Genomic DNA, 17,121 nt, shown 5'->3' with positions numbered 1-17,121 from the left:
AATGATTGTCCAGCAGCCAGTTGTGATTCTGGTGCTCTCGCAAGAGGGAGTGACAGCACGTCCTTCTACTCCGCCATCTTGGTTAATCTCCTCCATATATCTTTCTGAGTTAGCGTTTTTGCTTTCTTTGGATAAATACCCAGAAGTGGAATTGCCGGATCGTATGGTAGTTCTACTTTTAATTTTTTGAGGAACCTCCATACTCTCCTCCATAGTGTCTGTATCAATTTACAATCCCACCAACAGTGCACAAGGGTTCCCTTTTCTCCATATCCTCTCCAGCATTCTCTTGTCTTTTTAATGCTTGCCATTCTCACAGGCATGAGGTGATATCTCATCATGGTTTTGATTTGCATTTGCCTAATGTTTAGCGATGCTGAGCATCTTTTCATGTACCTTTGTATATCTTCTTTGGACAAATGTCTATTAAGGTCCTTTGCCCATTTTTATTTAGATTATGTAGGTGTTTCTTGCTATTGAGTTTTATATTTTGGACAGTAACCCCTTATCAGATATATATGGTTTGCAAATATTTTTTCCCATTCCATAGGTGTCTTTTCATTTTGTTGCTAGTGTCTTTTGCTGTGCAGATTTGGGATCTTTTATGCTGCCTAATGTTGATGGTTTTTGCAAGGCTTTTACATGGTTTTGACGATTGCTTGAGCTAGCAGCGTTTTTTTCTTTTCCATTTTCTCTCCTTTTCTCTTCTCTTCTTTTCTTCCTTTTGTTTGCCATTTTCCTCATCTGTAATGTGAGTCTGTTGGATTAAGTAATTCTGAGATCTTGAGGAACTCTGCTAGACAAGTACTGGGTCTTCTAGCTGATGCCACTTGGTTGATCACATAAAAACTCTTGATACAGGTGTGTTTCCACTTTAATTTATGCATCTGAAATGTTCATATAATAGAATGAGAGTTTGGCCTAATGCTAATAAAACTAAACTCTGAGACCCTTAGATGTTTTCTCTGCCTTAATATAATATTTGTTATGGTGGTTTCGTACTTTTTCAAAAACAATAATGCCTCACACTTCATAGAGCTTCATAAATCTACAAGATTCCATGTATGTCCTCTTTTGTTCCTTAAAACGTTTATGAATGTATATTACAGTGGAGATTGAAGAACATGTACGCATAATGACCCCCTGTGATCAGTATAGTAGTAATTCTAAAGAAATTTCCATGGAGGCAGGAGGGGGCAGTTAGACCTGTTAAGGGGTCGAGTGGAGGTGGGGAGAGCCCAGGGAAACCTTCCTAGGAGCTGACATTTGAGCCAGCTCAAAGGCTTTTGACAGGAGAGGAGTGGGGGAGAAAAAGGAATTGAAGGCCAAGGTACTATATGAACAAAGGCATGGAGGCATGAAATAGTGATTGATGGCTGAAATTTTCCTTTAGGTGTGAAGTGTTTTTCATATTTTGAGAACTTTGGAATTTTCCTTTCCATTTGTGATTTTAATCATATCTCCACTTGGACTTCATCTTTATAGACTGAAGCATTCCAAATAGCAAATAGGCCTAGTCTGTTCCATCCCTTAAGCCATTTTAATAGTTTGTCTTTGTCCAACAGCTCCGTTTTGTCAGTCTTAAGCAATAGTGACAGAAACTTTCCACAATTTCACAGATATAAGTGATTCATAATAGGCAGACGTTATAGCCCATTCTACCACCCAACTGCTGCTCCTTCCCAAAGTTGTAGTGGACAAAATGTTTTAAGAAAACTCTTGTATAGAGGTGGAATTTTTTTGTTTTTGTTTTTAAGATACGAAGAAACCTTTATTTTATACTTCACGTATTTCAGTCTTACCGTAAAATCCAATAGTATGTTCTGATATTGTGTTAAAGAATCAGTTATTTTCTATATGTCCATTATATGTGAATTAGAAGTTTAACAAAATGAGTTCCACAGATAACCAAATTAAGTTCCTGCTTTGGGGACCCTTTTTCAGTTATTAATCATTTTAGTTATTGAAGGAGAATTTCAGTAAAACTCCCGATCTAGTAAGTAGTCTCTTCATTAACTTTTTAGATTCCTAGACCTTGGATTTTTTCTCAGTAAGCTGGTGGGCATTTCTCATCTTAATCAGAGTAGAGGGAGTACACAGGAACTCTCAAAGAAAAAAACAAAACAAACAAACAAAAAATACCTAAAAACTAGATACCTAAGAAACTACTCTTTGGGCAGTGTCTCACGAAAATGAGGATTCAGCCTACGGGCATGGTTCAAAGATTGAGACAGTCCCTAAGTGACCATGTTAGTTAGTGTTTACAGTATAACCTTTTTGTTAATTTCCTTTTAATGACCATGACTGTAACATTTTCTACAAATATCCATAAAAATCTGCTTCAAAAAGGTGTTAATATATTTCATAGTATAATTCAATTTCATAGTCATTTAACTTGGAAGGTTCAAAGAAGAAAACTGTATTTTCACTGACAGGATCACATTTCAGTTGCAACTTAGAAAAACCAAGTTGAATCCTAGTTTTCAGCCTGAGCAAAAATGTTCTGATTCTGGTGAACTAGGCAATTTATAAAGTGGGTTTTTTTTTTTTTTTCTTCTTTTAGTAAGCCCAGAGGAGACAGAAAGGAGACATTTAATCTGTATTTATAAATTTAGTGTAGATAGACTACTGAGTATTCTATGTAAGTCAGCTCTACCTAATAAGGTGAACCTGGGTTGGATGACTGTCTAGCATTTATTTTCTTTAATTAAAAAAAAAAAAATTAGCAGCATGGCATGACCATATAAAGAGAACTTACTGGATGGAAGAAAGGTTGGGTGTCTACTTGGCCGTGAATGGAAGAGTCCTACTTCCCTTTTGCCACATTTAAAATACACAGGCCTGGCAAACCACCTTATTAGTACCTGCACAAGTCCTTCACGTAAAACTTACTCATTTATTTATTATTAGTTTTACCAATAACCTTAATTTAGCTAAGTGGTTCTATCACTCCATTCAAGATAATTTTTCCAAGTGTTGCCATCAGATATTTATTTACTTTGAAAATGGCCATATGGATAAAATGCTTGGTTTTTGTACAGTAGGTGTTCAAAAAGTGAAGTATCGGTTCTTATTAAATGGAGGCCTGTCATATATCACGGCTACTGAAGGTGAGGTCCAGAAAAGTTGAATGACTTGACTGAGATTGGGTACCTTAAGTCTCAAGTTAAATAATAAATGTAGCACTTTTCCACCAGTGTTCTGCTTTCTGTTCTGAGAAACCCCTTGTGAAACCCCTGAAGGCATTACTAAAATTTCAGTTATCTGAGCAACCAGCATGCCCTAAAATGACAACTTGCAATTAAATAACAAGACATGAAATTAAAAGGTTTTATATAACATTTAATGAAATGCAGTTAAGACTAAGACTCTATGCTTACTATTTATTTGCATAGAAACCATCTCTCATTGTTCAACGTGCATTATATCTATTCATTCTGAAAATGGGGTGTAGAGTTTATAAATTTAACTGTTTTAGATTTTGGGGTCCTTCCCCAAGTTATTTTGCTAATTTCAGTAAGACTCTTTTTAGATGATTGAAGACATTCTACAGTGTTATCCAACTATTGTTTAAAGCAACTTGTGATTAAAAGAAAATACATATATAAGAATAAAATATATATATAAGATTCTTTCATTGTATCATTTCCATCAAAATGGTGGTGGTAGGAGGTCCTGGGGTTTATGTTAAAAGTCGTGCCATTTGCCTACTTTGCTTAAAAGTGTTTATTGTGGATATTGTTAACTGCTTTCCTGGTGATTTACCACTTGGGAAATGTTTCCTAGACTGTTAGACTCATCCTGTGTTAATGTTTTAGGTGGCTGAAGCCCTGTTCTGTTGATAACAGTTGAAAACTTGAATGTATAAATATGCAATGAATATGGTTCCAGCTTTGTAACTTAATGTGATTTCCTCACGGTAGACACGTGAGCCAACAGACTGAACAGATCCTTATTTGGAGGCCAACTGCATCTGATGAGATGCAGAAGGCTGATTATAGCTTTGTTTGACTGCCTAAACCTGTCTTCCTTGGTCCCTGGTTGAGGGCCTCAGGCCTAAGTCATGTCGTGGTAGATGAGGTCAGAGTTGGTACGCAACAGATTTGTTGCCTTACCTTCACAGGGTTTTGTTTTGTTTTTTTTACCCCTAGACTGACAATTATAAAATGAAAGGATGATACTGCCAAGGTCTTTAACATGTATAAGAAAGTTACTTCTTTTTGACATCTGACATATAGTTTCATTTGAAACAGTATTTGCTGAGGAATATCACTTTAAGGATAACAGTGGAATGTGAGAAAATTATCAACCATCTTTAGAAGAGATTGTATTCCTCCTCATCTAGCTCTTATGGTAAATAAATGTCTTATTGTATGTAAGGATCTCAGATTATGAAAGAATATGTAAAGATGTTAGATAAATTATTCTCCAATCTTATTGTGCTTAAAAATACTGAGGAGCCAATAAGTCTTCCAGGTAGTTTCAGGACTGTATTTTGAATAATGTTTATAGATGTTCTGTGTCTTAATATTTCTTAGAGGTTTTTTTTTTTTTTTTTTTTTTTTTTTTTTTTTTTTTTTTTTGGTCATAGTTCTGCCATTCAGCCATTTCTTTTTTCCTTTCTTTTTTTAAGATGACTCTTATGAAAGAATCTAGGTAGACCTTATAACTGAGAATCAAGAGACTTGAATTCTGGTCTTTGTTCTATTAACAAAATTATGAGCCTCAATTCATACTGTGCTGACATCTGTCATTTTCTATAACATGAAATAAGGATGAACACTTTTTTTGAACTTTTGGGGAGAATGTTCTCAGTCATTATCAAAAGAATGTTGCTGAACATACTACAGATAAAAGCCATGTGGGATCAGGATTGAAAGAACTGTGTGTGTTTTAAGAAGCCTCCACTATAGCTTTGGCCTTATTCTCATAACTGCTCCATCCTACCCCTTCCTTAGGGAATAATCATTTCCAAGGGGAGATGTATATAAGCATGTCACTCTTATATGGCAACATGGTTAAGTTTGTGTTTAAATTGATTTCATACTTGTGAGCAAATACTAATTTTATTCAACCTAAGGCTATAGGGTCAAATTGCAGTGTGGTTATACAATTTGTAGATTAGAGTATAATCAATTGTTCCGTTTGCTTTTATGTGTTTCTGCCTACACTTGTTCATAATTTTAACCGATCTTTAAGCCTTTAGTGATAGTCCAGTTATTTAAAGTTCAATATAAGATATTGATTTCCAGTAATTATAGAAACTGTTGTCATAGAAGCAAAGTGTGTAAGTTTTCTCATCCTTATCAAGAAATTATAGTATGTGCATATCTCTTAACTTTTGAGGGTTCTAAAAATAGTTCATGGTAGACATATACAAATATAAAAAGCATATGGTTGTGGCTTAGGAACTGTAGCTCATGGAAGGATTAGCTTGAATAATGTATCATTGTTCCTAGGGTCAATTAAGCGTGTAGGTTTGGCTAGCTTGGGAACAGCCTCTAGCATGTGACTCTATAAATAACACTTGCACAACAAACATGGGCTTGATAAGTGAGCAATAAATCTGGGCTGACTGCCCATGCTTCTAAATTTTAGAACCAGTCCTGCCATCATAGTATTTAGAGGGCATGACAGCAGTAACAGAAGTTTTTAAATGAAAACATTTTTCACATCTATTTTGTGTTATTCCTGGTTATCCAGTTTTATTCTTATTTTTTGTTGTTTCCTAAAAGTCAGCTTTGCTTGATAAAAAGAATTCTTTAGTTTGGTCACTTGGCTTCTCATTAGATACTTAGGTTTTGTGGTCTTACATATACTTCAGTACAAATTTTCTCACCTTCTTGAGGAATGGTGGTGATTTGGTTGCCCAGTTGTCTATAAGCATAAAAGCAGGGCACACTTCTATCATTTCATCTTTGTTTACCTTTATTGGGAAGAATTAGGAACTTCTCACAATTCCCACAGTTCCCACAATTACAGGCCCAAGCAACAAAAGATAAGTTCACAAAGATGCATTTTGTCAAAGGATCTATCTAAGCAAGTCACTATTGCCAAAAAAAAAATTTTTTTATTTTGGTTTTCCCCTATTGCAACACAAGGTATGAAAGGTGTGTTAGGGATTAAACATTTGTCAGATGTAATTTTTTAAAGTTTCTTTTGGTTTAGTTTGTAAATTATGTTGTTAAATTCTTATGACCAATTTATGCCATCTGATGTCACAGAATCTTGGCAGAGTTGGAAAGAACCAATTTGTTAGGTACCTGTGAAGTACAAACAATTTAGGACTACACTGTTGGGATTTTGTGAAAAGTAGGTTTTACAGTTTAGAAGAAAAACATTTTCAGAAGTGGATTATGAAAAGGGAATAAACCATACATATTGACTCCATTTAGAATTTAGGTCACAGTATTCCTTGGTGGTTAAAGAATAACCCAGTAGAATAAGCTTTCAATTCATCAGACGGGTTATTGAGCACTTATGCAACGCACTGTGTTCCTGTATGAAATGTAGAAAGGGAGGGTGAGATCGTTTACCCTCCAGAAATTCATGATCTGATGGGAAAGACATCTTAGACTTATGATATAAAAATGCTCTCTATTTATATTGATAGTTTATGGTCTCTTAATGCAGTGGCTCTTACCCCTGTCAGTCCCATCAGCCTCTTTTAGTAATAACTATTTGGGAAAGTATTATCCTAAAATGAAATTCCTATGTAACAATTTAACTACATATATAATTTTTAAAAGTCAACATTATATCAGAATATAATATCAGAGGAGAAATAAAGTAATTTATGATAAAAATAACATGTATATTAATTTATAAATGCTTGGGTATTCTATATTTGAAGCTATAATAAAGTAGTCAAGTGCCTGCATCTGTACCTAAAATTGCCATGAACATGACAGTTTTGAATAAAGATCAAGTGTGTTGAGTTGATAACTAAAATACCAAGAGGGCATTTCTTTGATAATGTGGTTATCCAAAAAGGATATACTGTTAAAAGATTTCCAAACAAAACTAAGTGTAATTGATTGTCTTCCAGAAAAATTTGGTATATAACTAAAATTGTGCAAAACATACTTTGTCTATGTATAAAATGGAGTTCTGTGTAAAATTTGGCTTTTTAGAATGTGTGGCATGATGTTCAAAGTTGTGAAAGACCATCTACTGCATTGCAGGAAACCTAGCATCCAGTACCCTCTCCCCGTTGTATGTTTGTAAGACTGTGATAACGAAAAATGCCCTTCCCCCAATTTCTAAATTGAGAACTGTTGCTCTAAATAAAAATTATCAGTACAATACCAAATCAGTTTTTGAAAAGCTGCAGTGCTTTTTGTTTTGTTTTAAATTCAGAGTAGGCATGAAAGAGTAGAGAGAACTATCACCAGTGTAGCCCATGATGTAACACAGTGAGAATGCTGTTTCCTTGTGATGTAAATGGTACACTTACAGTGGTACAATCAGTGGCTAGTAGATTTCAGTGTACCCATCTGCAGTAATGATGCAAATTAAACTTTGAATTTTTACCACAGGTTATTTGTTTTGCTTTAATATCTACACCATCTAGTTCTTCATATACACAAAATATTTACCCTCCAGGCATTAGTCATACTTAAAACACAGCATAGGTGATCAAGTAGTGTCTAAGGCAGTGTTTCTCAAACTTTTAATGTGCATACAGATCTCCTATGGATCTTGTTCAGCTACAGATTCTTAATCAGTGTGTTGGGTGGAGTCTGAGGGTCTGCATTTTTAACAGGCTTCCTCACAGGTTTTGTCAATTCTGCTGGCTCAAGGCCCACACTCTTTTTTCTTTTTCTTGGCCGCACCATGCAGCATGCGGGATCTTAGTTCCCTGACCAGAGATGGAACCTGTGCCCCCTGCTGTGGAAGCACGGAGTCTTAACCACCAGACTGCCAGGGAAGTCCTCAAGGTCCACACTCTTAAGGAGCAGGGATGTAAGGGAATTGTTAGTTATCCATTCCTTGAGGTGTGTAAACTTTGTCAGTATCAATGTTAATCACTAAAATTATTTTACTAAAACTACATTACCTTAATTCTCTAATACTTTCACTAATGAGTAGCATAAGGTTATCCTAAATTTTGAGGATAAAGTCATCAGTAGTTTTCTATCACTATAAAACTCATTTCCCATTATGTTGCTCTGTGTCCCTTAAGTAAGGGTTATGGATTTAGTATTTGATAGATGAAACATACAACAAAGAATTTGAAGAGCATCTTAGCATTTGTTGGGATGTGCTTTGTTGCCTGGTTCATAAGAAGTGTAGCTTTTTCTTTGCCTTGGTTTAGATGGGTAGAGTTGACCATTTTATGGCTTAAGTAAAAAAAAAAATTTGTATGGAGTGATTTTTCACAATGAATATTTTAAGACATTTGGTTATATGAATGAGATTATTCTTTTACTCCCAAATTATTTTGCTGCTCTTTTCCTAGGAGCCAGTATGGTCGTACTTGCATGGTTCCTTCTTATTCTAAACTGATGGCCTTGTGCAAGTTGAACTAATGGTCCAGAAACATTGTTTCCTACCCTGAAACCTGTAGTGTCTACTGCATCTCTTCATCATCTATCAGGGGAAACCAGACTCTTTTTCAGAGCTCTTAAAGCCCCGGACCTGTCATTCTCACTTAACTGAAGTCATCTCATTCTTAAACATTTTCTTGACTTAACCTGTCTACCATGAAGTTTTTCCTATTTTAAATACTATTTGACTAGCACAGGAATGAAGTCCGGAGAAATATTTGAGAGCCTTTTGTGTACTGGGAGCCACAGTACTAGTTGCTTTTATGTATGCTATTGAATTGAATTCTCAAAACCCTGGCAAGTAAGTAAATAAATCAGTCTTATTTTAACGAAGATAAAACCGTTTGTTTAAATGACCTGCCTGTACAACCCAGTTTATCGTTGGCAAATTTGAGACTGGGATTTGAATCCATGTCTGCTTTCTTACTATTCCACAGACTTCTGAAAGGAGGAATCTGGGTCTTGAAAAGGTTAGGTAGAAATTAGGTGTTTTATGGGCCAGTTGGGGAAAAGATTACCTGAGGAAGAACAGTAGTCTCAAGAAATGTAGCAGATATTTCAAAAGAATCAGATATTCACATTAAGCTTATATAGCTGTTGATTATAGTGTTGATAACACTTGATTTGCATAAAGGATTTTTTTTTTAAGTAATACATTGTCTAAGCCATCTCTCCATGACCCACTTCCAAAGTGGGTTCACTGCTTTGTTAAAACGTTTATGTGCCATTGTGACAATATCTGTTGAAGTAAATAATAGGGAGAGTTACTTTTAGTAGATTCTGAGGAATTACTTTCTTAGGAGATTAGACACTACATTATAACAAGAAGACAATGCCTAGATAGGGAAGCAACTTGCAGATTATCATATCTGTATATTAATTTATACCGGTGCCAAGAATCTTGTTTCTAAAGTAAGAAACGAAGTAGGAAGGAGAAAAACCAGTGTAACTTCAGAGCTGCAGTCCACCAATTTAAATGAGTAGAAATGGTAGGCATAATACCCCCATAACCAATTTGTCTCTTTACCAATGCCATCAGGTAACCGATCATTAACATCTCTAATGATTGTGCATTTTTATAATAAAGACAACTTTCTGTTCTGATGGTAGAGCTCATTTGCTAGTCTTGGAATAGTCTTAATAGTTGGCGAATTAAACAAGGAAGCATTTAAAAGGATTCTGATTCTCTTTTTGAATTATATTCCCTGAAAAAATTTTATTCTGCTAATGGCAGATTATCATTTTAGAAAATCTTTTCCTCTTTAGAGACCAATAAGGTAAAGCGAAAAGAACACTGAGCCAGAAGGTAAAAAACATTTATTTTAATCCTGGCTATGTGTGAGTGGGTGTTTGGTCTACGGAGTGTTGTTGCAGAGGAGATTTTTGTCTCCTTGTACTTAATTGTTGTAGGGATTAGAGGCGGGTAAGTAGTGATGTAGAGGTTAGTCTTAAGAAATCTAAACAACATCCAAAATTCTCTCACAGCATAAAAGGAAGTCTGATATAGTAGAAAGAGTGCAGATTTTTGTATCAATTCTCATTCCTGAGTTTAAATCCCATTTCTGCTGCATACTATTCGGCTGCCCTTGGGCATATCACTTAATCTTAATAAATTGTAGGAAGGGACTTCCCTGGTGGCACAGTGGTTAAGAGTCCGCTTGCCAATGAAGGGGACACAGGTTCGTGCCCTGGTCGGGGAAGATCCCACATGCCACAGAGCAGCTAAGCCCGTGCGCCACAACTACTGAGCCTGCTCTCTAGAGCCCGCGAGCCACAACTACTGAGCCCGCGTGCCACGACTACTGAAGCCGGTGCGCCTAGAGCCCGTGCTCCGTAACAAGAGAAGCCACCGCAATGAGAAGCCTGCTCACTGCAACGAAGAGTAGCCCCCGTTCGCCGCAACTAGAGAAAGCCCACGCTCAGCAATGAAGACCCAGCGTGGCCAAAAATAAATAAATAAATTTTTAAAAAATAAAAATAGGGCTTCCCTGGTGGCGCAGTGGTTGAGAATCTGCCTGCCAATGCAGGGGACACGGGTTCGAGCCCTGGTCTGGGAAGATCCCACATGCCGCGGAGCAGCTGGGCCCGTGAGCCACAATTACTGAGCCTGTGCGTCTGGAGCCTGTGCTCCGCAACAAGAGAGGCCGCGATAATGAGAGGCCCGCGCACCGCGATGAAGAGCGGCCCCTGCTTGCCACAACTGGAGAAAGCCCTCGCACAGAAACGAGACCCAACACAGCCAAAAATAAATAAAAATTAAAAAAAAATAAAAAATAAAAAAAATAAAAATAAATTGTAGTAAGTGATTATTTTGTTCAACCTTTGTGAGAGACTCATGAAACAATGGCATGGTATCATCTTCCTGTTGAACACTGGTCCTGGGGAGATGACATCTTTGGGTCTCCCCATTGTAGCTTCTTCAGGTAGCATTTCATGATCTTATGGTTTTCCCCGTAATTTGAAGATGTGACAGTAATATTGTTATTCTTTATAAGATCAGAATTCCTTATATTCCCTGCCCACGTTTGAGTTTCATAAGGTTCACATCTCACAGGAGGATATAAAGCGCTTCAAATATTTCTATATACTGTAGCCTCAAATAACTTTTGTGGGATTATGCAAAAAGTCAGTTTACTAATGATTCACTTTGGATTTCTGCCCCTTTTTTGGTTCTGCATGGATTCTGCTAAGTCATCCAATATGTAAGGCCAAATTCTGCAGTATAAAGTAAAAGACAAAAGCCAACAGGAGAGGTGACTCTGTATACGCAGGAGAGACTGCTGCTGGACATGGACCTTGGTCAAAGTACAGCTGCTTATGTTTCATCAGTCTAAACTTTGAAAGGTTCATTGTTTCCCAGTCTTAGCTGCTCCAGAGTAAGATCATAGGGCTTATCTTGGTCATAAATCCAATTACCTTTTCTTTTCCAAAGTAATAGGAAAGAATAATTTATTTACATATCTTGAAGGGGCTGGAGAATTTCACACGTACTATTTTCCTGTAGTAAGTTCAGCAGCTAGACTATTCTTAGGAACAAGATAAACTAAATTTTAAATTATTTTCTATGTTATATATAACCACTCATTTTTAACTCTGAAAATACTGTTTTATGAGTTTTGCTTAATTTTATCTCCTTGGTTTGTATATTTTGATTCTGGTATTTATAATTTGACCTTTTAGAATCTGTAGTTTAAGTGAAAATTCTTTTCAGCCCATTCTCAGGTTAGCATTTATGTGAACTCTTAATCACCTGCATTCTTAAATAATGCACACTGCTTTAATATTCATTTCGGTTACTATTTATTGAGCCCTACTATGTACCAGGCACTCTCCCAGGTATACCTTCTTCAAGAAGCTTATACTCTAGTAGTAATAGAAACTCTGTTTTGTAATATTTTGTAAATTCTTTTATTGAATCTTCAATACCATGCCTTTTTATTATACTCCCTCTTTAGTGTTTATGCAATGTATTTGTTATTCAATGTATATTACAAAGAATTTACATTTTTGAATATTGTCCTTTTCATGTGTATGTCTAGTACAGAAATTGTTTTCAGAATTCCTGGGTACCAGATGTAGTCTTGTTGTGTACTGGGTATGTGACCTTGTGCAAGTCCCTCAGTTTTGCATAGTGGACGTACCAATAATGCCAGCCTCCTTAATCCTCTTAATGCTATATCTCTCGATAAGAGAGTAGAAGTCCTCACACCAGAATGCGATCAACTTTGACCAAACAGTGAAATTATTTGCTTCTACCCTATCCTTTCTTCCTCACCTTACAGTGGAAGCAGTGTCTACATTCTGTTCCTTCTCACTCTCTAATGGATGACTGTAACTCTTCATTGATCCTTTAGCACATGTTCAGCTACTCTGTTTTCATTCACATTTAAACACTTGAGTTTCTTCCTCCTGAAAAAAACAAAAATTCATATCCATCCATTTGTGGTTTTGTACACAACTAAATTTGTCTGTTTTCTTACCTCGTATGCACTGTACCCCCATCATGCCACTGAAGCTGCTCTTGCCAGTGTCACCAATAATCTCCTTATTACTATTTCTAGTGGGTCTATAATCCTTACCTGCAATTACATTTTTGGAAAAGAAGGTGGGTATTGATAAAGTCAGTAAGGCAACAAGGACTTTGGGAGAAAGTTTGATGTTCTTAGGGCAAAAAGAAAGAAGCTTTCTTTTCATTAATTCATTGACAAATATTTATCAAGCACTTTATTAATCATTGAAGATACAGTAGTTAATAAAATGGATAAAAGTCCCTTTTTCCCTGGAGCTTGTTAGCTTGAGGAAATAGATAAACAAAATAAGTAAATTATGTGTCAGATAATGATAAAAGATTATCAAACAAAAATAAAGCAAAGAAGAGGGAGTAGAAGTTTAAATAAGGTGGATTTTAGATGACATGGCCACAGAAGGCCTCACTAAGAGTAAGACATTTGAGCAAAGACCAGGAGATGAGGGAAAGTCCCGTGCAAATATCTGGGGGAAGAGTAGGCCTAGCAAACTATTTATTTGGTCTAAGCAAAAATAGTTCTTTGTCATATGAAATGTTTTTATAAAGATTTTTATTCTTATGATAAAAAGGAAGACTGGATATTTTTGGGTATACTTCTACAAATTGACTTTTTAGGATAAAACAGTATTCATGATTTAATCTTATAGAATAAGTGAAGACAAAAACTCTGAAGTTAATTTTATTTCACATTCCCTTTAGCATCTAAATGGTTGCATGCTTTTATAGTTGGGACAATTTAGATAATGGCATATTTATTCCTTAAAAAAATGTAGATCTTTTTTGAGTAAGTGGAACATTAGCTGAAGTAACATAGGATAGCTTTATAGGGCTCTAAACTAACTTACTGAGGTTCAACAGAAGCCTTTTCAGGAGAAGAAATTTTAGCATTTGTACACTTAGTAGTATTTCAGCAAAATAATCACTTTTTTGAGAGCAGTAAAACTATACATTCTCTGCATTATATTCAAAACCCTAATTTATTTAAAGGAGAAAGAAGCCTTAAGAACAGACTTACGACGGATTGGCTCCGCTCTTTGGGAAGATTCATGTGCTTGTTATCAGAATATGGTCATTTAGTCCTCAGAATAGGGTCTTCCTAAACCTTCAAGTGGACTGCAGTCTAGTTATAAATGGATTAATATGATTTACATAATTGGTGAGTTTTCAGAGAAGCCTAACTGTTAGATATTTAGAAAACCTTCAACAGTCAGAATCCAGAACTTGCTTCTCTCTTCTCTTTTACCCCTCACAAAGGTAACAGACTTTAAGAAGTACTGGCGACAAGGAGCAGGCAGGTGGCACACAATTTCATTCATATTTAAGAGCCAGTAATAATGAATCACTGGCCATTTTTCCTGGTTTCTTAACATTATAACAGGCAGTGAGAAACAGAAACATTTCCCTAAATTTTGGTTGTCTTACAGGTTTCAAGTTTCTTTCCTTCAGTATGGCTGTATTAATTATCATGTGTATTGCTTTATATCTGTAAGCATGAGAAGCACTGAATATCTAGGAAACATTTTATGGTTTAATTTGTTCAGTGGCTCACATGGAGGATGGAAAAGGAATAAACTCTTAACTGCGCTTGGTAAGGATGTGATCTTTTTGAATGAGGTGTTCACATAGCCAGACTTGAACAAGGTTTTGCCTGTATTGTCTAGACCTGAGCAGTGCTACTGCAACTGCTAAAAAACATATATGACTGGTAAAGAAGTGCTGATAAGGTGATATTTGAGAGACTATATACTCTACTAAATAAATATTCTCTCTTAGCATTTTTAGTTGGTCTGTAATAGCCTTCAATTGTCAGGTAGTACCATTGTCATTCCCAAGTGTACAAATCTTCCACATTTTTTACCCCCCTGTTTTCATCTTCTTTCTGCTTGCTTAGGAAAAAGAATTCTCCCATCTCCAGTAGATAATATTTAAGGTCCATTCTAGCCAGAGTCTAAGATCCTTTTTTTACTGTGTTATTGATATGATAACATTATTATTATTATTATTATTTTTTGATAACATTATTGATGAGAGAGCATTCTGGTTCCATTTCAGGAAAATTAACAACAGGATGTCATTTCCTTTACTATTTACATGGGTATTTATCATGGGATGATTCAGGAAGAGAGAAATCAGATTTGAAATTTAAACAGCCATAGAGAAAATGATTTGAGGCTTTTTTTTTTAATAACTTATTTCTAATGCCCTCCCTCCCCCATTTCAAAGATAATAAGTTCATGATTGTCTTTCTAGGTTTTCCTATTATTTAACAGTTCTGTAATTTTGCCATCTAAACACTTAAAACATTTTGATGTCTATCCTTCCCATATGTTTTCGGTACACACACGTTTAAACAATTAGCCTCAGTTGTTTTACAATCTACTTTAAAAAGCTGTATTATGAATATTTTCTATGCTATTAAATATTATTCTAAAATATTTTCAATAGCTGCAATATAGTACGTTATATGTAACAAGATTTAATTAGTCCCTCTCGTTAGATGTTGTTATCTGCTTTTAGATTTTTGCTTTTATTAATTATACAGAAGAGAACTTTGCATAAATCTTTGAGTACTTCCCTGGCTATTTCTTCAAGATAAATTTTCAAGTGTTTTCATGGGTATAATATTTTTAGTTTTTGTTTCAGGGAAACAATTACTCTTTGCTGGAAGAAGAAAACTATATTTTTTGAATGCTCATATGCCAAATACTGTGCAAGATGCCTTGTAGTCTCATATTTCATATAATTTTTAGCTGTTTTCATGCCCAGTTTTATAGATGAAGACATCTATATGCATATATGTAAGATATTTTGCAGTACGTTAACAGTATGTAGAAAATGTTTAAATGTTTTGTTTAGCAAATAACAAAGGCCTTCAACAGTCACAGGAAACAATCAAAACTTAAAGTTTGTAATTCTGTTTTGGCTTTGGAGTATGTACTATAATAAGACTTCATCTTTTCATGTTTTATTTGTTCAGTGTAAAGGGTTTTAGGTCTTAAAATTATATGTTAATTGGCATTTATAGCTCTAGGAGGAAAAAAGTGGGTGATTCCCTTATGAATCTTGGGTTTTGCTCATATGACTACTGTTATAGACGATTAATTTATAAATCACATTTTATCTTTAAATTAGAAGCAGATAATAATTGTCTGCTAGGTGAAAATGATTTCCCTTCACTTAAAACTCCAGACATAACTTTTTCAAATTTTGCACTTGCAAGATCTAAGAGGGGAAAGTTCAGTGATATAAGGATGAAAAAAGGTTGCAGAGGAAGGGTGAGAGCAGTGAGGTGACAAGACTGTATGCTTGTACAGAGCTAATTTAGAATCCTTTGCCTACTACTTCATAGAGCTACCCTATTTTGATAAGTGAGGTGGTTGTTTTTAGGGCCTCGTGTTTGTTATCTAATGCAGTGGATGTTTTGTCTCAGTCACATAGATCAAACAACAACGTGGCAGGACCCCAGGAAGGCCATGCTCTCCCAGATGAACGTTACATCCCCTACAACTCCACCAGTGCAGCAGAACATGATGAATTCGGCCTCAGGTGAGTGAAATGCTGTAATTAGAGCACACCAAGTCATGCTTGTGCACTGGTAAAACTTTCTGTGAAAAATAGTAGTTATTCTGTTAAGGAAACTGGAGCATGGATGATGGTTATTTTCTATCCACTTTCATAAGGGAAACTTATTTCAAATAACCTGAAAGCCAACAGATTTTAAAGTTTCAGTTCTGAAGTGAATATCTCAAATTCCTAGTTGGGTTAACTTTGACATGCTTGTGTTTTATTGTGCCGCTTTCTTGTGTCTCTTAGAGTTGAAGTTTCCCTCTTCCTTTTGTGGTTTGGATGGGAAGCCAAGCTGTGGTGTTCTTAACTCACCTCTTAAAGTGAATGTTTGTTCTACCTTGAGAATAACTGGAAGGTAGCAACTTATAAACCCCAAAGCATCTTTCTTAGGGCTGGTACATGTTATTTAACACATTTCCACCTTTTTCACAGAAGATAAACCTGAGTATAAATTTTTTTTTCTGTTTCCTATTTGGCAGTTTACTTAAATCTGCTGTTTTTCTCATCTATATAATGGGGAGTGGTCATGCCCCTTATTATAGAGAGGAAGATATTAAAGGAAATCATATAATACATATAAAGCTTTTATATTACAGTTCTAGTACAGAGTAGATACTAAGTAAATGTTTAGTTCCTTCTTCCCTACGTCAGTTAGATATTGTCTGGCTTTTACATGGGCCCAAGGCCATAGCTACCCATTATGCATCTTTATGCATATTAGGAAAAGGTACCCCTTTCTCTGGGAAGATGCAACCCTATGCCTGGCATCAGGGATTGGAGCATTTGGGCTGGATTTCTGACCATTCCCCTCCCCACCCCCCAAACACACACAAACACACTTTATCCCCTTTACTGAGTGTCCTGGGTCAGGGCACAGATGGCAACTGTAATTGGCAGCCCTAGTGGCCTTAATGGCTTCCTCCTTCACAGCCCATCCATCTTTCATACCCAACAAACTGATCAACATGATACTATTGG

The 17,121-nt window shown here is 35.8% G+C and overlaps 1 protein-coding gene across 13 annotated transcripts in view; it reads left to right on the top strand.

The window, feature by feature from the left end:
• YAP1 (Yes1 associated transcriptional regulator) overlaps positions 1 to 17,121 on the top strand; it is a 115,398-nt gene that overhangs the window by 40,954 nt on the left and 57,323 nt on the right. For all 13 annotated transcript variants that reach the window (XM_059930523.1, XM_059930524.1, XM_059930525.1 and 10 more), the window contains exon 3: positions 16,007 to 16,122. In XM_059930523.1, coding sequence (XP_059786506.1) covers positions 16,007 to 16,122 — 116 coding nt within the window. The remainder of the gene's footprint in view (positions 1 to 16,006; positions 16,123 to 17,121) is intronic.

Source organism: Balaenoptera ricei, chromosome 8, assembly GCF_028023285.1.
Source record: "Balaenoptera ricei isolate mBalRic1 chromosome 8, mBalRic1.hap2, whole genome shotgun sequence".
Taxonomy (NCBI): Eukaryota; Metazoa; Chordata; class Mammalia; order Artiodactyla; family Balaenopteridae; genus Balaenoptera; species Balaenoptera ricei.
This window is presented reverse-complemented; position numbering and strand designations above follow the sequence as displayed.